Source organism: Tetrao urogallus (genome assembly GCF_951394365.1).
Source record: "Tetrao urogallus genome assembly, chromosome: 6".
In the NCBI taxonomy this organism is placed as follows: Eukaryota; Metazoa; Chordata; class Aves; order Galliformes; family Phasianidae; genus Tetrao; species Tetrao urogallus.
In genome coordinates, this window is record NC_136819.1 from 6830358 (window position 1) to 6854692 (window position 24335).

The following is a 24335-nucleotide window of genomic DNA, read 5'->3' on the forward strand; positions in this document are numbered from 1 at the left end:
GGGGCTTCCTCTCCCCTTGGCTTGGAGAAGAAAGCGGAGCCCGGCTCAGCTGGCTAACTTTTTGTAGCTAATGTGCAACCCAGCCTCTCCTAGCTCCCTAGAATGATTCGTCTGGGTACCTCAGCTGCATATAGTGTGAATCATCAAGTTATCTGATTTCAGCTTAAAAATATCATAATAAAAAGCATAATTTCCATTGTCCTATGTCTTTGTACTCTCCCCGTTGGCAGAGAGGAGGCTCTGAATGGCAGAAGAGAATCGATCCTTGGCAGCAGAGTTCATTCTTGAGGGCTTAGTGATCATCCCAAGATGAAGGCGGCCCTCTTTGTGGTGTTTCTGCTCATCTACGTCATCACCCTTTTGGCAATGTGGGGATAATCGTCGTCATCCGAGCTGACCCCAGGCTCCACACTTCCATGTACTTCTTCCTCAGCAGCCTCTCGGTGGTCGACATCTGCTTTTCGTCTGTGATTGCCCCCAGGACTCTGGTGAACTTCCTATCAGAAAGGAGGACCATTTCCTTCACTGGCTGTACAGGCCAAACTTTCTTCTACATTGTCTTTGTGACCACTGAGTGCTTCCTGCTGGCTGTCATGGCTTATGACCGGTACGTTGCCATCTGTAACCCATTGCTCTACTCAACCATTATGACTCGCAGGCAATGCGTGCAGTTAGTGGTAGGGTCCTACGTCGGGGGCATCCTCAATGCCATTATACAGATGGCCTTCATCGTGAGACTGCCCTTCTGTGGCTCCAACATCATAAACCACTTCTTCTGTGATGTTCCTCCCCTCCTGGCCCTCTCCTGTGCCAGCACCTACATCAACGAGATGATCCTCTTCTCCCTAGCTGGAATCATTGAACTCAGCACTGTCGTCATCATCCTGGTCTCCTACATCTTCATCTCCTGTGCCATCCTGAGGATCCCTTCAGCTGAAGGCAGGCAAAAAGCCCTCTCCACCTGTGCATCCCACCTGACAGCTGTCACCCTGTTGTACGGAACAACAATATTCATGTATTTGCGGCCCAGCTCCAGTTATTCCCTCAACACGGACAAGGTGGTCTCTGTCTTCTATACAGTGGTGATTCCGATGCTGAACCCACTCATCTACAGCCTGAGGAACCAGGAGGTGAAGGGTGCACTGAGCAGAGTAGTAGAAAGGATTACAGTTAGGGTCTGAGCAGAGTGGATGACACAGGAGCTGAAGAATACCCTGAAAACCACAAATGCTCTGAGTATCTTAGGCAGGTGTCAGGCCACCCAGTTACAGGGATTCACTTTGGGCTGTGGAGGCTGTGACCATAGAGATGTTCAAAATACGCCTGGATGAGCCATGAGCAACCTGGCCTGGCTGTGATGTCAGCCCTGCCTTGAGCAGGGATGGGATCATTTTGAGCAGAAAGGACTTCTTGGAGGTCTCTGGTCCTAAATGGGGCAAATGACATCCATACAAACATATGTGTGCATAGAATTACATACATACTACGTGTTTACTTGCATAATAACAACATATTCCTTTGTTTCACATACACATTTGTTAGCGACGCCCTCATCACCCTAGCTCAAATTAGCTGTAATATCAAGCTAATGTAGCCCCTGCTCAGTAAATGAGGAATGTGGGACATTGCTGTTGCGGGGTTTAGAAGGCAAATGATTATACCAGAGAAATGCCAAACTACGGCACAGAAGCTTTCAAGTTCCCACAGAGTTTTGCAGCATGCCATGGACAGCTGGACCTCCGAAGACCTTGGAGGTCTTTTCCAACCATGGTATTCTATGATTCCATGAGTTGGAATCAGCATTTCTCCTCCTTAGGGCTAACCTGGGCAGATGTGTTCTTGGTAGGAAAGTGAAAATTATCCATAAGGGCTGGAGAGAAGCCTGGACATCCCACCCTGCTTGGCATGCAGCTGCTGAGAGATGTGTTGGCATTTGAGAGATGGCTCCTGCAAACCCCTGAGCAGGCACATGTCAAAGTTTCAATGTAGTGGGGGGGAAAGTAATATGGCAAATAAGCCAAGTGAATATTTGAAACCAGGCTGCTGGGTTACTGGAACTTTGTAGGGTTAAACTGATATTTGTTAGCTCTACTTGAGTGGCCATGAGGCTTTCTCCTTTCCTTTCCTTTCCTTTCCTTTCCTTTCCTTTCCTTTCCTTTCCTTTCCTTCCTTTCCTTTCCTTTCCTTTCCTTTCCTTTCCTTTCCTTTCCTTTCCTTTCCTTTCCTTTCCTTTCCTTCCCTTCCCTTCCCTTCCCTTCCCTTCCCTTCCCTTCCCTTCCCTTCCCTTCCCTTCCCTTCCCTTCCCTTCCCTTCCCTTCCTTCCCTTCCCTTCCCTTCCCTTCCCTTCCCTTCCCTTCCCTTCCCTTCCCTTCCCTTCCCTTCCCTTCCCTTCCCTTCCCTTCCCTTCCCTTCCCTCCCTTCCCTTCCCTTCCCTTCCCTTCCTTCCCTTCCCTTCCCTTCCCTTCCCTTCCCTTCCCTTCCCTTCCCTTCCCTTCCCTTCCCTTCCCTTCCCTTCCCTTCCTTCCCTTTTCAATTTCTGCCAATCAAAGGCTCAAAACAAAGCCCTAATTGGCTTTCTAATTTATGTCCACAGTGGCTTGTTAGATACAAGGAGAACAAAAAATATTTTCGGTAGAGGCTGCATCCAGAGATTATTCAGCTGGGCAAGAGCCATTTGGGAAAAGGGTTAAAAAAAGAAATAAAAAAAAGGAGGATAATAACAACAACAGCAAAGACTTTATTTCTTACACAAGAAGTAAGTCCTGGCAGATATCACAGATCCCATCTTTCATCATTCTAGCTGGAAACTGTTGCGTGCTGTGAACTCCCACCGGGGGAATGGTGGCCACATTTATTTCTTCCCCACCCCTAGAAAACTTTTCTGCGTTCCTCCAGCATTTAGCCAAGCTGTCTGAGATGGAGAAGTCTGAGACACAGACTGGATGAGGAATTTCTAACTCAACGTGAGATGCACTGTCTCAAACACAATCAGTATTTCCTGTACACCATCGCTGTCTACCAGGCACCGCTGGAAAGAGATGGTCCTTTTTCTGTTATCTGAAAATGCACATCTTTATCCTGATGTAAATATTCCAGATTTTACAATAAAGGAAATGAAAATAGAGAGATCAGAGCTACTATCTCATGCAGTTGAATAACTCAAAAATATTGCTGTGGTTTATGTAATTTACATACATTTCTACCTAACTTATCCCAGGTGAGCAGCAGTCCTTGAATGCTCTCAGGTGCTGAATTAAATGTTAGGCTGTGTGGTTCCTTGGTAAGGGCTTTGAGTTCATCCTGTTGACCTTCCCTGGGAAGAAATTCCCCTTTTACAATTAAATTTAGATTAGGTGGGGTCATTCTCAACTTCTTATTCTCTGGAGCAGATGCAGAGTTGAGTAGGTTTTGTGGATAACATCCATAAGGAGAGCAGATTAATCTCTGTTGAAGCAAGACAGCCTTTAATAAGCTGCTCTGCAAGGTGCTGCTCTGCAGCCGTGATCTCACAGCTATAACTTTGGGGTTATAATGTCAGAAAACTAATGAAGAGTTGCTTGGTGGGTCAGGGTGGCTCACTGGAAGGTCTTGCAATGGTTTGCCCAAGAGATGCAAGGTCTTATTGATCATGAGCAGGAAAGCAGCTGTCACAAATGCAGGTCCTTTCCCCAGGAGGAGAAAGATGAATATCGGTGAGTTTGCTGGCAGCTGCTTTAGCAGAACATGGAGCTGTGAGCATGAAGAGGGCATGACCTGAGGCTTCAGGGTATGGCTTGCAGTTCAATTTCCTCTGCTCTGGACAATGGCTTCAAGAGATGTAATTCCTGATGGGGAGTTTCATCTGCCCGTTCTGAGATGGAGTCCGTGCCCCTGGGCTTTAGCTCAATACTCAGGGTCCCTGACATGAAGCAGCTGCTGGCAGGAGGACGCACAAAAGTTCATTGTGCTGCACCCCACTGCTTCCCCTCTGACAGAGTGAAAAGCAGCTCTAAATCCCCATTAATAATAATGGAAAGCCATGCACATCACCAGGGCATCTGAAATGAGGTGGAGCTGAAGTTTTCTCCAGAGCAAAGTGTTAGAAGATCACAATGGCTTTTAAGTGTGCATCCATTTGTCAGATACCAGATAAGATGTGCACTTTCTCTGCTTTCTGGTATAACCCTGTCAAGTAGTGATTAATGTTATCCGGGAAAAAATCGATGCTTGTTTTGTTGTTTCTTTCATTCCATGCATTGCAGACCATCATTTTAGGAGCTGCTGATTTATCTCTGGTGAGCTGAGAGAGAGTCTGAATTTACCTTTCATTTCCAGCTCTGGCATCAATTCCAAAGAAAAGCCCGGGAGGATAAAATCTTGGTTTTAGCACTGTTCCTTTTTACATGAGGACAAGTTATACACTGAGAGAAGTCACATTTTCTGGTCCTTTCATTTAGATGTGGCTTTCCTGGGAGATTTGCTGCCCAAGTTCCTAGGATACAGAGTTCCCGCCAAGGCTCTGACACTGTCCTCATCAGAAAAGGCACATTTAAACATACAGCATGCTGACAGTTAGATGTATGCAGCAGAAACAACGTTTAAGCCATCATCTTGATATGACCACGATCTATGGTCCGTGTCAAGTCTGAATGCGCACTGCCTACTGGTGTGTAGCGTGTGTGCCTCATTATATGCCAAACTTGTACTTGTTACTTTTGTTTTCCCCTTTTCTTAGCTTATGTGAAGGTATACAAATTACCCAACAGTTAAATCCATTTCCTCAATGCTTTTGAGCAAACCGTGGACCCACAGAATCTCCTGGTCCTTGAGCTGCACCATCTCAATGGAGAGAGGTGAAGCAGCTCCAGGTCTCGTCCAGATAGAACCTTGGCTGAAGAGCTGCCTGGTTTCATACCTTATCAGTGACTGCATTTCTTCACTTTCCTTTGGACAAGAATTCACCAGTTGATTCACCTTTCATTTTGGAAAGGGTCCAGAGGAGGGCGACTAAGATGATCAGGGGGCTGGAGCACCTCCCCTATGAGGACAGGCTGAGGGAGTTGGGCTTGTTCAGCCTGGAGAATAGAAGGCTGCAGGGTGACCTCATTGCAGCCTATCAATACCTGAAGGGAACCTACACCCAGGAGGGGAGTAAACTCTTCAGAAGGGCTGACAATAGCAGGACTAGGGGAAATGGATCCAAGTTGAAGGAGGGAAGATTTAGGTTGGATGTTAGGGGGAAGTTCTTTACAAGGAGAGTGGTTAGGCCCTGGAACGGGCTGCCCAGGGAGGTTGTGGATGCCCCGTCCTTGGACGTGTTCAAGGCCAGGTTGGACGGGGTCCTGTGCAACCTGATCTAAATGTGTATGTTTGGTGGCCCTGCTAGGCAGGGGGGTTGGAACTACATGATCCTTGAGGTCCCTTCCAACCCGGGTGATTCTGTGATCTTCCAAAAGCTGGCTGCCGTTTGAGCACGGGGGGCTCAAACACTTGGCTGCTGCAAAGTCACAAGGCACGAGAGAGTCACAGAATCATAGACTCAGCAAGATTGGAAAAGACCACCAGGATCATACAGTCCGACCATCCACCTACCGCCAGTGTTGCCCACTAACCCATGTTCCTCAGTACCACATTCACATGTTTCTTGAACACCTGCAGGGACATTGACTCCACCATCTCCCTGGCAGCCCATTCCAGCACCTGACCACTTTTTTGGAGAAGAATTTTTTCCTAATATCCAACCTGAACCTCCCCTGGAGCAAATTGAAGCCATTCGCTCTCATCCTATTGCTAGTTATTTGGGAGAGGAAGCCAACCTCCACCTCACCACAGCCTGCTTTCAGGGAGTTATAGAAAGTGATGAGTCTGAGCCTGAGCCTCCTCTTCTCTTCAACAAGACCTCAGCACTTGGTCTTGTTGACTTTCATACAACTGGCCTCAATCTGGTGATCCATTTTGTCCAGACCCCTCTGTAGGGCCTTCCTACCTTCAGGCAATCACCACTTCCTCCCACCTTGGTGTCACATGCAGACTTACTGAAGGTGCAGTTGATCCCCTCATCCAGGTCATCAGTAAAGATATTAAACAGGACAGGCACCAGTTCCGATCCCTGGGGAACAACACTCACGACCAATCATCATGTTCTCTTAGGATTTTTGCCTACAATTGTAAAATTAAAACGGTAGCACTATGAGATTCCATTTCTAATTTGCCCCGAATCCAATAAGCATCACTGTCTTATTTTAGCCAATTAGTGAATGCTTTCTCTACCTGCCTCTTCTGTTGTTTTGTGAGTCTTTGTTTGTTGATTGGCTTGTTTAAACCCAACTCGAACCCATATTGGGCCCTTTCTGCAATTTCAGCTACAAACATTAAAAACACTTGCATTGATCTGACCAACAATATAAGGAGTTATGGACTTTATGGAAATGGCTGCATTTGATCTTATTCTGATCTGGTGTTTCTCGCATTTACTTGTACCATTTCCTTTCAGAACAGTGTGGAATGTTACTGGAGATCATACCTAAAAACTGGGGAACTGTGCTGGGTGGAAGCACACCCTCCACTGACTCAAAATGAGCATTCACTTCTGGGTGTTCTGCTGATGTTTCTGTGTGTTCATCTATTACTGCATGCGAGATGGCCTGCAGGACCTTGAGGTTTTCTTCTCAGAGAATATTTACCTTATATTGACTTAAAGTACCGGACAAGAATTAACATTCTTAACACTGCTGATGGATTTGGACCTCAACCTCAACCTGAGTTAACAGCTTGTTGCCTGGGGTGAAAGATGCCTTGAGGAAAACAGTTGGCAAAAAGCTTTTTTAATGTTTCATCAAGACTCATCCTTTGCCTTCCACAAACCACATAAATTCTGGTAGAAAGTCTACAGCCACCATTCCACGCATAAATGCAGAAGTGAATTAATTGTATGCCTTACAATAAGCATCTTTGTAAAGCAGGGTTTTTCTAAGAGAAATGCAACCAAGGAAAGGGGATGTACTGCTGAGTAACAGAGAAGAGTCAGAATACACAGTGAGCAGCTTGAGAGAATATTTTCTCTCTTGCTCTCCTGAGTGTGTCCTTGACATCCTTATTTCTCAAGCTGTAGATCAGAGGGTTGAGCATAGGAACAAGCAAGGTGTAAAACACTGCCCTGAATCTTCTCCACATCCAGTGACTACTTGGGGCCTGGCTGCATGTGGCTGAGGCCAGCAGGCACGTAGAAGAAGGTGACAGTCAGCAGGTGGGAGGCACAAGTGGAGAAGGCTTTGTGTCGTCCCCTGGCAGACCTGATGCTCAGGATGGAGACGAGGATGTATGCATATGAGGTGACGGCCAGGAGCACAGTCGTGGGAAGCGGCCCATTGAAGGTGATGAGCAGAAGCTCATGGAGGTGGCCATCAGAACAGGTGAGCTTCAGCAGGGGGTTGGTGTCACAGAAGTAATGGTTGATGATACTGGGGCCACAGAACGGCAAGCACAGCAAGCAGCACGTCTGGGTCATTGAGTTCAGAATGACCCCAGGCACGAGCCAGCCACCGGCTTCATGCAAAGCTCTTGGGCATGGAAATAATGTAGAGCAAGGGGTTGCAAATAGCTACGTGGCGGCCGTATGCCATCACTGCCAGCAAGAGCGCCTCTGTGGTCAAAGACACGAGGAAAAAGAAATGCTGGGTGAAGCAGGCAGAGTAGGAAATGGCTTTATTATCCAGCAAGAAACCTTAAGCAGCCTTGGAGAAAAGACAGTGGAGTAGTAAAGATCAACAACAGATAGATTGCAGAGAAAGAAGTACATGGGAGCGTGCAGCTGGGGGCTTGTCGTGATCAGTGTGATCAGCCCAGCATCACCCAGCACAGCGATGGAACAAATCTCTGAGAACACACGAAGAGAGGAGTCTGCAGCTCAGGCTCACCTGTCACTCCTAGGAGGACGGAACTGACTCACCGCCGTGCTGTTGCCTTCAGCCGTATCGCCGTATGTCAGCACAGCGTGCCTGCTGGCAGGAGAGGAAACCGCGCGGAAGGAAAGCAATGGCACAGCTCGCGTGCGAAGTGGCTCGCAGTGAAGTAGCATGAGCTAGTGGGGACATCTACTGCAGGGAAGACGTGCGTTCCAGCTAACAAGCTTTTTCTCTGCACTGCTTATTTATGGCTTCCACTCTCAACAGCAAAGCCCCCAAAGTAAATGGTGGCTCAGAGGTTTCATGCCACAGAGGGGATCGTTTAGAAACTCTCTGAAGAGTTTTGGGAAGCGTGAACCTGGGTCCTGTCCCCTCCTCGGTTAACCACGTGGAAAGGGCTCATTAACATTAGTGCCGTTGTGGACTGTGGGGGAAATTCATTTTGGCAAAGCCACAGCTGGGAGAAAAAAGCATCAAATAAAGCTTAATGGGATGCCAAGGTTGGGCAGATGTGTCCTCAAGGTGAAAATAATCCCTTCTGGGCATCTGCCTGTGATTTAAGATGAAGCAGCGTCCGAAGACAGAGATCTGCATGGGAACCTTCATCCAGTGCCCCAAACGCTGTGGCTTTGAGCAAGTGAGCAACAAAGCAGTGGCTCTACCAGCTGGAAGGTGTAACACGAGCTCTGAGCAGCAAGCAGAACGTGAAGCTTCAGGTTAATCTCCTTACGAGCTGCGCGCTGTCAGGCACCAACACTGACAGCATCACTCCTCACATCTTGAAATCCAAACTTCTCTGCAAAAACGTCCTGCATTTCTGGGTGAAGATTCTTCCAGAGCAATAATTACTGTAAGTGACAGCAGCAGACTGCATTGCTTTTACCTGCACATCACTTATGCAGAGCACAGCCATTGAGTTTCAAGCACACCACGCACAGCTGCCCAGGAGCAGCGGCCCACAGTGGCACATCAGTGTTTACATTCTTCTATTAAAAAGATCTTAAAATCAGAAACACTTGCTGCTCTTGGCTACAGTGTATTTATTAAAAACATCAGAGGGCTGAAAATCCCGGGTTATTTTTGTAACATCAATGGAATTCCCCTGTGAAACAAGCCCGGCTTCTTTTATAACTTAGCAACCAGCTGATAGAGATCAACCAAGCACCCCAAAGCCACCATTAACACCAGGATTAAAATGTGGATTTCACCTTCAAGCCTGTGCTTCATTTGTTGGCTGTTGTCACTGATTTACACCAGCGGGTTTCCATTTGAAATCAGGAGTTTGTTACCTGCACAGCCCTCAACAAGGTTTAAGCTACTGCTCCAGAGAACTTGAGAAAGGTCATGTTTACATACGCATTTTATTCTTTAAAAAACTAAAACAAAACTACAGTGATAACAGAAAAGCAGATCACTCTGACAAGTAAAAGGTTATGCTTAGTACAGAACAAAATAATAATTTAAAAAGGTAGTATCTTTTCTTTTTTTCCTTAGCCTGGGACTTGTGTGCCTGTGTGTACAACGTGAAAGGATGCCTCAAGAAAGTAAGGGGTGAATTTTATTGACTTCGGCTTTACTGCCATTTTTCTTGTTAAACATAAATGGAGCTTAGTAGGAAGACTGGGGCTTCAGTGCTGCAGTTTTAGCTCAGTTTGTCCTTGGTTTATAGACGTTAACAATAAGCCAGAACTTTTGAATCCAGAATAAACTTCTTTTTTTTTTTTAAACAAAGAAAAATTACAAAAAAGGAAGGCAGCCCACGCTTGAGATTCTCACTAAAGGAAGCATCTTACCTCATTATTTCATTCTCCTCCCAACTCTACTTTGCCCTGCATTCACCTTTCCGTTTTCTGCTCCTGCTGCTTGCATCTGGCCTCTTTATGGATGAGCTGTGTGAGGGAGGAATCTCAAACAGCCATGCCTGATTTGCTCTCTAGCTGTCTAACTTTTTTGTTACTTAAATCAGAGGGCTGTTTGACTAGGCGTGACATCCAGTTTCTGTGGCCTCATTGTCAAAAGCCTTCAACTGACAAATGCTGCAGCTGAACTGCTGAAGGCATCTGCTCCAGTCCTCACCCACCATTTTCGGCCAGCTCCCCTCACCTGAAGTTGTCTCAGCCCCTTCCCCGCCCTCATGCATTACAGCTGCTGCAGAAGCAGACTGGCATCTCCCTCACTAGCCTAGCCATGTTGGAAGGACTTTGACAGCAACACACACAGCACCCCTCCCAGCAATAACCCACAGAACATTAAGATGACTATTTATTATTAGCCTAAAGTTCTCAGCTGAGCACGAAAACTAACAAGAGAGGCTTGTGCTTGGCCAGTCCAGTTATTTCCCCTTTTTGAACTTGGCTGTGGCACTGTTGGTCTTGGCTTTCTTCTTTGCTGACCCCTTGGTTTCAGGCTCCTTGCGTTTGGCCGACGTGATGGAGCCCGTCACCTTGAAGAAGTCATCCAGCCGGCCCTGCGTGCTGCCCTGGCGGCTCTTACTCAGCCTCTTGACCCCGTTGCGGATGCGCTCCTCATTGAACTGCTTCTCCCCACACATGAACTGCACGAGCTCCTCCTCATTTGGCTCTGTCCACTTCAGCTCAACATCATCAGGGTTGACGACGTCAGGCTCTAGGAAGAGCTTCTGGGCCTCTTTATGCAACCAGTTCTCAGGCAAGGGGTACTTCTTGGTGTCAATGTGCTGGATGATCTCCTCAATGGTTTTGTGCTGCTTGATGAGCTCAACCGCCCGCTTCGGCCCAATGCCACGAATGCTCTCACAGTAGTCACAGCCCAGGAGGATGCACAGATCCACAAATTGTTCCCAGGTCAGCCCCAGGTCCTGCAGGATCCGGTTCAGGTGGAACTCTTGGATGGGCAGCTTCTTTGTCTCACTGGCAGTGAGGTGCCGCATCAGCACAGGGCTCCCAAAGGTCAGGCAATCCATGTCCTCCGTGGCAGCCGCATACACCTTCCCTGCCTTCACCAGTGTAGCACAGCTGGCTTCCGCCTCCCCTGGCGCCTCCACATAGGGGATGCCCATCAACATCAACAGCTTCTTGCACTCGTCGGTGTGCTGCTGGGTCACTTTCACCAACCTCTTGCTGAACTTCTCAATGTTGGTCTCCTCGCCCGCCTCCTGAGCCTCCTGCAGGTGCTTCTCGGCCTCAGAGCGGCGTTCCGTCCTCCTGGCCAACTCCCCGGACTTGAGCTGTGGTGGTTTGCCATCGAACACATAGACAGGCTTGATGCCGTTCTCCACCATGCGGATGGTGCGGTAGAACATGCCCATTAGGTGGCTGGTGGTCTCGCCCTCCTCGTTCTGCAGCACCTCGGCGCCCTGCCGCACAGCTATCAGGAACTGGTAGATGCTCATGGAGGCATCGATGGCCACCTTCCGCCCGAAGTACGACTTGATGTCGTTCTCCCGGATGGCGCTGGGCGCCACATCGGCGATCAGCTTGGCCAAGCCGTGGATTCCCATCCTGCGGGCACAGAGCAAAGCACCGGGAGCTGAGAGAAACGGGAGGACGGGTCCCAAGAACGGAGGCCTCACGCACCGCAGCCTCCCGTTGCCCGCCCGACTTCCACCCTCGGCCCCACTCCGGCCTCTCCAAGCCCTCCTCAGCCCTCTCTCGCCGCCACTTCTCCCTCAGCCCTCTCCGGCCACCGTTATCCCACGCTGCCCCCGCCGCGGCGCCCGGCCGCCATTACCCCTCTGCTCCGACCCTGCGCCGTTCCCGCGCTAGGCGCGCTGCCTGCTGGGTAGCCAATGCCGAGCGGCTCCGGGTGGCCCCGGCCCACCCGATCCGGAAGTGACGCCACTTCCGCTTCTGGCGGTGACGGGAAGCGGAAGTTGCTGAGGGGACGTGTCCGAGTGCGGCGGGAGCCGGGATCTGGGCAATATGGTGGGGCGTGGAACCGGGACTGGGACCGACATTGAATTGGGAAGCTGGGGCTAGGAACCAGCAATGGGAGCTGGGGTTGGGGCCGGGATCTGAAACTGAGACCGGGAGTGGGAACCGGGAGCTGAGACTGGAGTCAGTAGCTGCGAATGGGAAGGAGAACCTGGAGCAGGAACGGAGTACGGGGCCTGGGACCCGAGGCTAGGACCGATGTAGGGAATGGGAACTGGGGGCTGGAACTGGGAAAAAGGCGGGGAACAAGACTCAGGGACAAGGAGCAGGAACGAGAACTGAGGGCTGGGGCCGAGAATGGGAGCTGGAGGCTGGGGAGTGGGAAGCGGGGCTGGGACTAGGAGCTGGGGAACGGGAACTGGGAGGAGGAGCCGGGAAAGGGATGATAGTTGGGGCAGGGAACCCGGGGAACTAGAGCCAGGGACTGAGCATGGGGCCCGGCAGCCCTGCTGCCCCGTGCCATGCCCCCACAGGAGCTAGAGGCAATGAGCAGGTACACCAGCCCAGTGAACCCGGCTGTCTTCCCGCACCTCACTGTGGTGCTGCTTGCCATTGGCATGTTCTTCACCGCATGGTTCTTCGTGTATCCTTGGGTACCAAGAGTGGGGGGACCCACCTTGCCATGCCCCTGTTGTCACCTTAACCCTCCACCGGCAGTTATGAGGTGACATCCACCAAGTACACGCGCGACATCTACAAGGAGCTGCTGATCTCACTGGTGGCATCGCTCTTCATGGGGTTTGGTGTCCTGTTCCTGCTGCTGTGGGTTGGGATCTATGTGTGAGGCCCAGGCAGAGTGACGTGTGGACCTCCAGTGGCTGTAAGCAGGATGAAAGCTTTGTGCTGCATGTTGTGTGTGAGATGCCTGCAAAGCATAACTCCAGGTTATGTTTCTAAGCTACCTTTCTTCAGGGGTGGATTTGGGGCACGCAAAGGGCTGTACCCTGACAGGTACAGGGCCTTGTGCAGAGCAAGAAATAACTACATGTATCAGGTTAGGAGCAGAGGTGCTGCAATGCTGCTCTGTGGAGAAGGACCTGAGTGTCCTGGGTGACCACTGGTTGACTGTGAGCCAGCAGTGTGATCTCATGGCCAAGAATCCTGGGGTCTGTTACAAAGAGCATGGCTATCAGGTGGGGGAGGTTCTCCTCTCATTCTGTTCTGCCCTGTGGAGACCATATCTGGGGTACTGTGCCAGTGCTGGGTTCCCCGGTTCTGGGCAGACAGGGAACTGCTGGAGAGAGTCCAATGAAGGGCAAAGCTGATGGGGGCCTGGAGCATTTCCTTCACGAGAAAAGGCTGAGAGCCCTGGGGCTGTTCAGCCTGGACAAAAGGCAGCTGAGAGGGGATCTGATCAATCCTTATAAATATCTACTGGGTGGGAGTCAAGTGGTTGGGGCCAGACTGTTTTTGGAGGTGCCCAGTGACAGGGTGAGGCTGCTGGCTGATTTAGATAGAGAGAGCTTCTGCAAACAGAACACGTTCATTTTGGTGTGAAGCAGTGAGGATTGTGCTTGCTGTGTGCTCTTTTTTTACTCAGGGTGTGGTTCCAACCTCGCAGCACCTGATGGAGGATCTGTCCCTGTGCTGTGGGGATGCTGCTCTGGGGAAATCTGCCTTACCTCCTTTCTCTCTCCTTTGGTTCCAGGTGGGAAACTCCGGAGAAGTTCTTTTTGTATTTGTTTTATACTTCAGTGTGGGAGCATGCTTCAGGCATGGACTGTACTCCTGTCAGGTGACTCCTGCCAGCGCAACAAACCAAACCTGAATAAAACTGGCTCTGTGATGCACCTGCAGTTTTGTCTCTTAGATGTTTGTACTTGACTTTCCGAACCAACTCTGATTTCTGCACAAAATCCATAAGCCTTGGGACAGGCCCTTTATTGTACCCACAGCCTTTTCCTGGGCTGTTTGGAGCAGCAGAAGCAGCTGTTTTGTAAGGAGATAAGTATAATTCATATTTCCTTCTAAGCAGTTGAAAAAACGAGGGGAATTTAGCTAGACATCCTACTGCAGAGAGTAACAAATGCTGTGAAACTGCAGCTGGTGGTGTGTAGCACCCTGGTATCGAACTCAGATGTCTTGGCAATAGAGTTCCTGTGCTGCAGTGAGTGGTGTCTGGTTGGACAACGCTCAGCACTGCAGAAAAGTTACAAAGAGCATTTTAATGAGCTAGAGCTTTGTTTGAAAGAAGCATTAACTCCAACTGAGGACTTGTTGTTGCTCATGGATGTCCAGTGCTGTGTATGCCCAGAAGTGTTTCAGTGCTGCCTTGTGCCCTGCTGCAGCTGGAGTCTAGAAGTCTCGGGTGACACAAACTGTGTTTGTGGGACATGAGGTTTTGGAGGAATGCTTGAGCTGACTGTGTCCTTTGTTCAAGCATTATTGAATTAATGCTTTGAAAGCATTTATTTACGGCACGCATCGCTCTGCTTGTAAGGCAGCTTGCATTTGGAGCCTCGCCTTCAGAGCAGTTAGGACTCGGAGTTACAAATTCTGCAGGTACCACACAGAACTTAAAGCCTGTCTGGAGGAAGCTTTCCCTCTGCAGGTTCTCTCAGATGCCTTCTGGATCTGGCCCTGACCTCTGAGATGTGAGCAGCCACAGCTCTTCTTACATCTGTTCCAAAGCAGGACACCTGCAGTTGTCCTGAGCCTGCTGTGGGCACGTCTGGCAGCTCCCACTGAGTCATTCACACTGGGGTTCCTCGCTCTTGTGATGAGCAGTTTGTGAACTGAAAGGGAAAAAAGAGCGAGGGAGGAACACAGCCAGGAGCCATCCTTGAGTACAAAGCAATATTCATATATTTATTTATATAGGCATATTTACCTCCAGCATAAAACAAAGTCTAAATAAGCCAAACATAAAAGTGGGGAATCTGAAGACTCAGCACTCCAATTTAGCAAAATATAAATATAAATCAGAAAGAAAGGAAGGGAAACCACACTTGTTCCCCACAAATAAAAACCTATGATCAATAATACCTGCTAAGAAGGCAACTCTACGAACTCGCTGGCAATATACAGTGATTAAAGCAGTGACAGCAACATTTAAACCAAACAAATTAGTGCTTTACTTTTTTTTTTTTAATTCTTGTGGTGGTATAGTCTCTATTTACAGGCTTTAAGCTCTTGACAGTAGGACAGAATGTTTGTGAATTTGCTTTTGAAACAAACTCTGAAACAGCCAAACTTTGGCAAGTGGCCTCGTTTCCATGCTTGGCTTCCTTTCTGCCAAGAATGTCTAGAGAGATGAAGCTCCTGTTTCCAGCTGAAGAAGGGTTTCCCCGAGCTGCAGGGCTGGAGACATTGGCTCAGAGCTCCCTCCGTCTCACGCAGGTAAAGGCCTGATTGTGAACTCTCTGGTTACTGATTGGGAGTGGGGAACAGGGCAGTGGGCAGGGCAGAGAGCTTCCAGGGGTGGTCTGTGCAAACGGCTGTTCCCGTGGGCTGAGAAGCAGTCTTGTTGACTTTTTTTTTGTTACAAAAACCTTCTGAGCTCATTGCTGCTCGGCTGCTGGTGGAACAGATGTGTGATCTGTGATGTACATTAAGACAAATTACTGCAACGTAAGATGCTGAAGATGATGTTCTGAATCTCTCCTCTGATACCACGGATTGCTCTCAGCCCCTTCTGTTTTCCTGCTGTAAAACAGCTGCAGCATCACCTGTTGCACTTTGGGTATTGCCTTATCTTGTTTCTCAAGCTGACAGACCGCTGTTTTTGAGACACACAGGCGTAGGGAACCCTGTTGGCAGAACAAGGCACTAGAGATGTTCCCATAGCCGTTAGGCACTTGGTTTGCTGAGGCCATTGTAACCCAATGGCTGAGCATCACAGGGACACCTGAGAGACCCCCATCTCCTCTTGGGCTGGCATGTGTCCAGTGGCTGATTGCTTTCTCCCTCCCTGCCTGCAGCCGGGGAGACACACGTGTGGCTCAGGGGCTCCGTTGGCAAGGGTGGATTGGTGGCAGTGATTGCAGGCAGCACTGTCGGCTCCAGCCGTCACGGCACTGCCTGTTACCTCTGTGGGGGCTACAAGAGAGCGTGGGCAGGTAGGAGAAATGGCAGTGGGGTCTGAGAAGGCTGCCCCTCAGCTGAGCAGAGCTGGCAGAGCACAGGGCATTGCTCGCCAGGACGAGGATTGGCTGAGCCACTGATTGCCAAGTGGAGAGTAAAAGCTGCCAAGAAAGTAACTTCTTCAGTTTAAGGCTGAGCAGAACGCATAGGACAGGTGGAAAGAGGAGTGCTGAGCATCCTCTCTGAGAGTCCACCAGAGGGTTTCCTTGCAGAAGCAGAAAATCCTGCTGAGCACAGAGCTGACCTGTTTGTGTCTGTGCTGCCGTGCCTCTTGCTCTCCCTCCGAGCTCCCCAAAGGTCTCCCTAAGCTTCATTCCTTTTGGCTGCCTGGCATTCCCTGCTCACCCTCTGGTTCCTGGCTGCCCAGGCTTCAGTGCATTGTGCTTGCTGGAGAGCATCACCCATATCATCCACTGCTGCCCATGGGCACAGCATTGGAATAGAGATCTGACCTTGGAACTGCCCTGCAAATAAAGGAAAGGGCAAGGTCCTGGAAGGGCAGCCACGCAAAATCCCAGTGATGCTGCAAGGAATTGCAAGGGTGCGGCTGCTCTGCTGGGACAGCCTCAGAAGGGAGCTCTGTAACAGAAGCAGCGCATGTAGGAACCATCTATCAGGTAAAACATCTTTGCAGCTCATTTCTCCAGAGCAGAAGAGCCTGCTGGTAGAGAGTTGCTCCTGCCCTGTGCTCCTCAGCGATGGAAAACACATGGCCTGCAGCTGGCAAAGGGATCGCTGCATCTATCTCCACTGACAGAACGAATGCAGCAGCCAGACCCTGATGTTGTTTCCCAAAAGGTGTGCTCTTCTCTTAATCAGCTTTAGGGTTTCCTTCAGGACCGGAGTGTTCCCCCTCGCTGCCACTCTCCAGTGCTGCTTCCTTAGCAAAATGAGTCTCCATTTTCTGGAGCTGGTGGTGGTTCAGCCTCCAGGAGCACAGAGGTCTCCTTTTGCTGGAGCAGGACAGAAAGGAGGGCATGGGAGCACTGGGAGCTGACATCCCAGTACTGCTGCAGCAATCAGGCTTTAACATCGAGCTTAGCAGTGCCCCCCTTCGGTTTCCTATGCAAGATGCACAGAGCTCAACAGGGACAGAATTAAGAGACCCATTTTTATGTGGCTTAAAAAAAGAAATTAAATTCAGTAGTTTAGCAAGTTAAGAACTTGTAACAGTAAAATACCCAGAGTACACTCAACGTAACTGCGTTCTGAGAGCAGAGGCAGTGAGAACTCACTGTCATTGCTTTTCCCCTGCTGGTTACGCAGTGAAACCACACCACACAGCCCCAGCAGCCCAGCTGTGCTCTGCAGGGCACACTGGGCTTGGCCAGTCATCTTTTTCTTCAGAGCCAACTGGGCAGCTCTGTGCACACCACAAGTGGCCACTGGCAAATGAAGAAAATGGGTCCTACAGTGTTTAACCAACACTTAACACAAGTGGCTTGGGATAGTTTTCCTCCCAGGGGCTGATGGTTAAGTGTCCCCACGTGTAGTTTGGCCTGAGCACAGCCTGAGCAGCATCTTTAGTGGGGTTTTTGAGTTTATCCATCCTGACCTGGATATAGTGACAGCACAGTGAGGAGGGGGGCAAATGCGGAAGCTGCACCTTCTGTGGAGAACAGGAGTCCTGGGGTCTCCAGGGGTCCGGTGGGGCTGCAGGTCCAATTTGAAGGAACAGCAACTCCAGTGTACAACTTCCAGTACGTCCAGGCACAGCCTTTCCTTTCCAGGTGAAACTCCAGCTTTTCCCTCTTGGAAAGGGCTCCAGTGTTGAGCAATTCCAGTGTTGTGGAGAACTGACGTGGCACAGCTGGGCAAGTCCCATGCTCTGGGATATGGCAGATCCATCCACGTTCCATCCAGTGTAATGCTTTCAAATCCAGTGTTGCAGGGGCTGGGGGACACAAGCGTCCCCAGAAGGGAAGGAGGGGTGTTTGGGGCAGCGTTGGTGCTAGGTGAGCCCAGGAGATGGCGCAGGGCTGGTTGTGTTTCTGTGGCTTAGGTCCTGTGTTCCGTATGTGCTGTACTTCAGTGTCAGCACTGCCAGCCACAACCAAACCATCTCCACCCCCAAGGAGGGCGATGGGGCTGAGGTGGGGCTGGGGGTCAGCGGAGGAGGGTGTACAGGAAGTTCCCCAGTGTCACCAGTCCCCCTCCTCTCTCCAACCAAAGGGCACTGGTGCTGCCAGGACTCACTCACAGAGCCAGTAGAACTGAAAATAATAGTCAGTAAAAAGGTGTCCCATCTGTTCGGGAGTAGTGCTGCAGTTGGCTCGGCCCTACGTGAGAAAGCAAGAAGAGCTTACAGGTCGGGGTAGGATGCATGACGCCACATTCCCGTTGCCGTCCTCCCACTTAGCCCTGGACAAGAGGAGCAAAGCAGCTGCTTGTACTCACAGTCTGTGCCACCCTGAAGTGGTAGGTGAACTCCCTGAAAGACAGCATCACAAGAGGCCACCGGTGTGTTGTTTCCTGGGGAAGAAAACAGTACCTGCGGTGAGAGCAGGGTTGAGCATCCTGGGATGTCTCTAAGGCTGTCATGGCAAGCAGAGCACATCTCTGCTCCATCGAGCGATCCTACAGCAGTCTATGGAGGAACAGCACCTCCATGCTCAGCTATGGAGACAGGCTGAGCAGGACAAAAAGCACTTAAACACTTTATCCAGCCCCATGAAAGCATCAGCTCAGGAATATGTAGTATCAATGCACAGGACAGCTGTCTGAACACAATGCTTCACATACGTGGGTAGTGTGAACTGAGCCCCTGCCTACCTGTGTATCTGTGCCATCACTGAAGCCGTCTGTGCTTGCAACATCCTGGCAAGGGTCGCTGGAGACAAGGCCGCAAAGGGAAATGGACAGCACAGAGGAGGAGCTGGGGAAACAAGAGGTGGTAAAGCCCTGGAAAGTGCCAGGCACTGCTGTCTCTAACCAGGTTGGAGAGGAGACACCATGGTGACATGGCACAGTACCCAGCCCACTTGAGGGATGTAGGAACACCAAGGAGCCCTGTCCACTCACTTCATCTCCAGGGTCAGGTTGGTGTTCACTGCTGTCAGCTGGCTGATGGGGATGCGGTAGGTGAAGTTTCCAGTCCTAGGGAGACAGAAAAAGACCTCATTGCAGCAATCCAGCTGGCTGTGAGATGGCCAGGATGGGCTCTGAAGTCCCTTCTCTGGGCTGGAACTGCAGAGGGGTGGGTTCCCCAGGCCAGTTCCCAAGCCAGCTAATCACTGTATCCAGTCCTCCTGCACACTGGGTGAACGAGCAGGGCTGGGCTCAGCAGGAGCCCCAGCTCCTGTGCCCAAGGGCTGCCTTGGAGTGATGGCAAGTGAACGCCCAGGGATCCAGGAATAGCCCATCTGCTTCTGGAGCTCCCCAAGGACTGCTGTCTTCCTCACCTGCATGCACTGCTGGCTGCACAGAACTGGGACTGGATGGCCATATCAATCTCCAGGATCCGGATGGAACGCAGCACTGGGCTTGGCCCTGCGGGTGGGAGATGGGCTATGAAGGAACAGAAAAGGGCTGGCAAGTGAGGAAGAGCCGTGAGAAGGCGGCCAGGGGCCCACCTACCATCCGTGCTGGGGTCTTGTGTGTGGGGCCACTCGCTCACCAGCTGCCTGATGCTGCGCTGCGGCCGGGCCTGCCCCAGTGGGGAGTTGCTGCGGGAGAGCGAGAGGTTGGAGATGTACTTGGATTTGCCCTGGAGGTGGGTGAAGGGGGAGGAGGGGCTGGCATTGGGGCTGCCGAAGCTCTGAGACCTGTCAGGCGTCTTTGGCCGCTTGGTGTAGGAGGTTGCCTTCCTGGTGATACCCCTGGATTTGGCTTTGATATTTGTCACTGGCTGCAGTGAGGTCTGACTTTGGTCTGTGAAGGAAAGGGAGAGACGTTGTGCTGAGAGGCTGAGGGTCTGGGATTGTCCTGTCCCCTTGTCATGTCCTGTGTCACACTTGCATTTAATAGCCCTCGCGTACGGCAGAGCTAAAGGCAGGGTGAAGGCATGGCCTGGAGCACCTCTCCTTCAAGGACAGGCTGAGGGAGCTGGGCTCATTCTGCCTGGACAAGAGAAGGCTCCAGGACAACTCACTGCAGCTTTCGAGTACTTAAAGGGAGCTGACAAACAGGAGGAGGGCGACTTTTTAAATGGGCATGGAGTAATAGGACAAGGGGGAATGGAAACGATAGGAAATTTAGGTTAGACATAAAGAGGAAATTATTTACTCAGAGGGTGGTGAGGCCCTGGCACAGCTGCCCAAGGAAACCGTGGGTGCCCCATCCGTGGAGGTGCCCAAGGCCAGGCTGGATGGGGCCCTGCACAGCCTGAGCTTGTAGGGGCACCCAGCCCATGCGCAGGGGGTGGAGCTGGTGGGGCTTTGAGGTTTCTTCCAACCCAACCACATGATCTTTAAGGTCCCTTCCAAACCAACATTCCTATGGTTCTATGACTCCAGGGGTGTTATGGCTGGACAGTGACTGCCTGAAATGCTGCCACTCCTCCTGCAGTAGTGACATAATAAGTGGGCTTGTAAAGCACAGCTCCTGGCTTGCCAAAAGTAAACAGCACTGAGGCTGCACTGCAAACTGCAGTTGCTTGGGCACACTGGCCAGCTCTCATGGTTCCGTACTGGCAGAGCGAGCTCTTCTGTTGCCACTTACCCTGGAAGCAGGACCACGGATGTACAAACCACACCAGCAGTCAAACCACAGCCCAGCAGTCCCTGGGCAGGTGCAGGGTTAGAAAACCAGGTGAGAGGGATCTGGGGCCATGAAGTGATGCAGTAGTGGGACAGAGAGCTCAGCATTGTCCCAGCATCTCCCTCCTGCTGGGATGGGACTTACCTGTCTGATTGGTGACATGAGTAGGGCTGGCCTCAGAGAGGGCAACAGAGGAGGCGTTGGTGGGAGCAGCAGAGCAGCAAGTGGAGAAACACGGTGGGTTGAAGCAGGCTAGCACGCTGTGACCAGGTAAAGCATCGAGTAAGTCGAGCACGTGTGATGTGGCTGCAGGGCAAAGAGCAGAGAGACGGAGTAAGCCAAGAGCACCCTCTGCATCTCTTCTGAGGAGCTCCCAGCACAGAGCCAGCTCCGTGCCACGAGCCTCTAGCGTGGAGCTGCAGCTGCGACCTACCGTGGTGTGCTGGGGTCCTGCTGCTGGCTCTGTCTGATGCAGCTGTGGATCGCACCATCTGTGTTTTGTCGATATTCTGGCTTGACCTGAAACGTAGGAAAGCAGGGGTGAAAATCTGCCACGGGGGACCACTTTGTGGGTGTAGCAGTGAGTGCGGGGATGGAACAAGCAAACAGTGATGGCAGACAGGGGAAGAGGGGCAAAGCCTGCAGTGATCTGCAAAAAGCAAGACAGGAAAGAACACTAGGCACAAACACAGCACAGACAGCTTGGAGATGCCACAACGGAAGGGGTGACAGTTCTGCTTTTCTGGCAAGAATGAGTCTAAGATGTAGCTCTTCACTGCACAGAGATTTCTCCTGAGCTCATAGCAAAGAAGTGGAAGACCTGACCTGTCCGTTCCCTCCTCACTTCAGTTTTCTCTTTCCCATGTTTTGCTTGTCCTGAAGCCATATCCTGCCTGTCCTCTTAGCACTGCTCAAGGTTTCTCAAAGAGCCTTCATTCGTTTAGAGACAGCAAAATAACGCTGTCACCTCCAAGAAGTACCTGATTACATATTTCTTTCATTAGTGAGACATGGTGTTGGACTGCTGGAGGAAAAGCAGACCCAGCCTCTGGAGCCAGCCTTTATCCCAGCTAAGATCTACCTCCATCCCTCCATCGCCTTGTCAACACTCACCATGCCCAGCTTTATCTTGCCTCCCATCACCAATTACTTTTTAACAGCCTCTTGTAAACCTCGTGGCATTCTTAAAAGAACAAATTAGCCATACCTTGTGCTGCTCTTCACACAGTATTTTCTTCAAAGAGTGCTGATAGACAAATAGGACCTGTTTACTTCTGAAGGAAAGTATGTTGCTACAGATCACATTGACAAAGCTGCTTTACACATCTGTTCCTAATTATTAACTCAGCCAGCTTTCCCTGGGTTGCAGTGCTGCATTAAAGGCCACGCCTCTCAAACTGCTTTCTGTCTGCTTCTTTTTCTGAAGATGCTTTCCTGCAGAGCCAATGTACAGGAGTGGAGCTCACAGACTGCCTGTTAGTGAGTCAGGCACCAGAAGTGGGTCACTGCCTTTCCAAGTACTCTCAGTGGTGATGGCTCATAAATGGAAGTAGTTAAAGTAGTTCTTTTCCTGCCCTTTTTTTTGCACGCTAAGCTCACCTGTAATTGAGTGACCCTTCACAATAAAGCTACTCATATACGAAGAGAGTGTAGGAACATCTCTGGGGCTAATTCTTTAATTTTCTTCCTTTCTAAGTACTGCCTATTCTTGCTCTACCTGCAGTGTGCAATTTCTTTAGTTAGCCTTTGATTCACCGGTTCTTCACTCTGCTGATCACAATTCCCCTTCCATACTGCCTGACATGGTTTGATGGGCACTACAGTGATTGGTGTGTGGTTGGATCTGATGATCTCACAGGTCTTTTCCAACCTTAAGGACTCTATGGCATAATTCCTGGAACCTCGCTTGCTGAGCCACCAGATTTTGCTCAAGATTTTGTCTTCTGTGGTGCAGATGGAAAAAAAAGAAGGGGAACTAAGAGAAGGGATGCAGCAATTAAGTAACAGTATAATGAAAGAGTAACATACCGTGGGCACAGAGCAACTGGGACCCCGGGACCCCTGTGCCGAAAGAGGGCCAGTAGACAGGCAGTGGGCACAGCAAAAGAGCTATGGGGCAGTGAACAGAGAAGGGAAGTAAAGGGAGGCAATGGAAGAGGATGTGGGTGATGGAAATGAAAAGAAAGGGAAAATTAAAGAGAAAATGGAAACAAAATGAGTTGGGTGGAAATTGTAACCAGAAGGTAAGGGAGAGAAGTAGGATGGGGAAAAGAAAGAGAGAAAGATGCTCATTATATGGTGCCACGAGCTCCTGAAGGAGCAAAGTGTGCTGAAACTGAATGCCCAGCACAGGCTGACTGTGTGCATGCCTGACATTCTTTCCACACTAAGGAAAACCTTTGCTTCCTACAGATGAGCCCAACCCCACAACTCAGTGCTGGGACTTTGCTGTTTTAGTGCAGCAGAAGAGGCACCCAAATAACATTCAGACAGACCACGAGTAATGGTCAGCAGCCAACCATCAGCATGTTTTCTTTTCTTCTGCTCCTCGCTTCTTGCTGCAAACAGTTTAAGGCTTGGGCACATGATGCATTTGACTGGCTTTACAGCTGTGGTCAATAACCCCACAGCAGCTGCTCCTCTTGCCTTAGTCTGCCCCAGCCACCACATCCATCCCATGGAGCCCAGAGATACCCACCCTTCAATATCCACAAGGTCCTCCTCGCTGCGCAAGCTCAGCACGTAGAGCGTGGACATGGACACCACACTGCAAAGACAAAGGTCCAGGCTGAGGATGGAGCAGTGGACATGGCGCGGTGCTGACCTGCTGCCAAAGGATTTCAGTCCACAAATGGTCCACTGACCACCCCATGGATGGCAGAGTAAGCTGGACTTCTTTGTTCTCAGACACTGATATGCTTCCCTACCACGGTGCTGGGAAGCCTTGAGGATGCAGTAAGGAGAGAGACCACTCCTGAGAACTGTGCTTCAAAGAACTGCCAGTTTGGTTGGCGCAGCCTAAACCGAGCTGATGAGATGGAGGGAGGGAGACCTGGATGTGTGGTCCCACCTGAAGGCCATGATGATCACCAAGGCAATGATGGTGCCTTGCAGGAAGCGCTGACTGATGCAGGCCTGCTCCGGGACGACCGACGGCGACTACAAGAGAGAAATCCCAAGCTCAGGTCGGGTCCTCTGGTCCTCCCTGCTTCTGAGCATATCACATCTGAAGCTTTCCTCCTGCTCCCCTGTGAGCCCCCAGCCCCCTCAGAGCAAAGCCAAAAAATGCCTCCCTTGGGCAAAGACAAAATGGAAGGAGAGATCAGGAAAGTGGGAGGAGACAGGGCTTCTCCCTCTGCAGCATGTGCAGGAAAACACTGCAGAACTACGCAGAATGTTGTTCCCAGAAAGTTCCCCACACAGCAAGGCTTGTTTGGGAGCAGTCCCTTACCTTGCTGGCTATCTTGTGAGGCCTCTTTTTGTGGGGCACGCTTCCTGCACGGCTGAACTGGCTTCCCGTTTGGCTGCAAGAAGAAAAGGTTCTCAGGCAAAAAGGCAACTCTGTGTGAAGTGACAAAGTCCTGCCACCCAGCCTGCTCCAGGGGGCAGACACAGTGCTGGTACAAAGCCTGAATTCTGCTCCAAACTTTCATAAGCTGGCACAGGTTAGTAAGACAATTTGGAAACTCTTTGCTCTGAGAAAGGCACTCGCTAACTCTGGAAAAACGTGGTGACCATTTTATAGTATTTTGGGGGGGAG

At 50.5% G+C, this 24335-nt stretch overlaps 4 protein-coding genes and 1 pseudogene across 5 annotated transcripts in view; 2 read left to right on the forward strand and 3 right to left on the reverse strand.

Moving 5' to 3' along the window:
• Positions 1 to 244: 244 nt before the first annotated feature.
• LOC306948188 (olfactory receptor 5AR1-like) lies at positions 245 to 1181 on the forward strand (the record flags this gene model as incomplete). Its single annotated transcript, XM_079537716.1, is given in 3 exon segments — positions 245 to 284; positions 287 to 358; positions 361 to 1181. Coding segments are annotated over 3 exon segments (933 nt in total).
• Positions 1182 to 7002: 5821 nt separating this feature from the next.
• On the reverse strand, positions 7003 to 8056 carry LOC306947671 (olfactory receptor 5J3-like; annotated as a pseudogene). The gene has a single exon. The product of its transcript is annotated as an olfactory receptor 5J3-like (transcript).
• A 2159-nt stretch (positions 8057 to 10215) lies between these two features.
• Positions 10216 to 11361, reverse strand: FEN1 (flap structure-specific endonuclease 1; the record flags this gene model as incomplete). Its single annotated transcript, XM_079537714.1, has 1 exon — positions 10216 to 11361. One exon carries the CDS (start codon positions 11359 to 11361, stop codon positions 10216 to 10218), a length of 1146 nt encoding a protein of 381 aa, XP_079393840.1.
• An 894-nt stretch (positions 11362 to 12255) lies between these two features.
• Positions 12256 to 13590, forward strand: TMEM258 (transmembrane protein 258; the record flags this gene model as incomplete). Its single annotated transcript, XM_079537048.1, has 3 exons — positions 12256 to 12377; positions 12452 to 12614; positions 13443 to 13590. 2 exons carry the CDS (start codon positions 12256 to 12258, stop codon positions 12576 to 12578), a joined length of 249 nt encoding a protein of 82 aa, XP_079393174.1. The 3' UTR covers positions 12579 to 12614; positions 13443 to 13590.
• A 4479-nt stretch (positions 13591 to 18069) lies between these two features.
• MYRF (myelin regulatory factor) overlaps positions 18070 to 24335 on the reverse strand; it is a gene marked incomplete at both ends in the record, with an annotated part of 35450 nt that continues 29184 nt past the window's right edge. The window contains 12 exons of the mRNA XM_079537698.1: positions 18070 to 18156; positions 18275 to 18349; positions 18650 to 18752; positions 18899 to 18973; positions 19279 to 19366; positions 19454 to 19542; positions 19642 to 19747; positions 20720 to 20881; positions 21009 to 21094; positions 23274 to 23342; positions 23646 to 23734; positions 24027 to 24099. Coding sequence (XP_079393824.1) covers positions 18070 to 18156; positions 18275 to 18349; positions 18650 to 18752; positions 18899 to 18973; positions 19279 to 19366; positions 19454 to 19542; positions 19642 to 19747; positions 20720 to 20881; positions 21009 to 21094; positions 23274 to 23342; positions 23646 to 23734; positions 24027 to 24099 — 1102 coding nt within the window. The remainder of the gene's footprint in view (positions 18157 to 18274; positions 18350 to 18649; positions 18753 to 18898; positions 18974 to 19278; positions 19367 to 19453; positions 19543 to 19641; positions 19748 to 20719; positions 20882 to 21008; positions 21095 to 23273; positions 23343 to 23645; positions 23735 to 24026; positions 24100 to 24335) is intronic.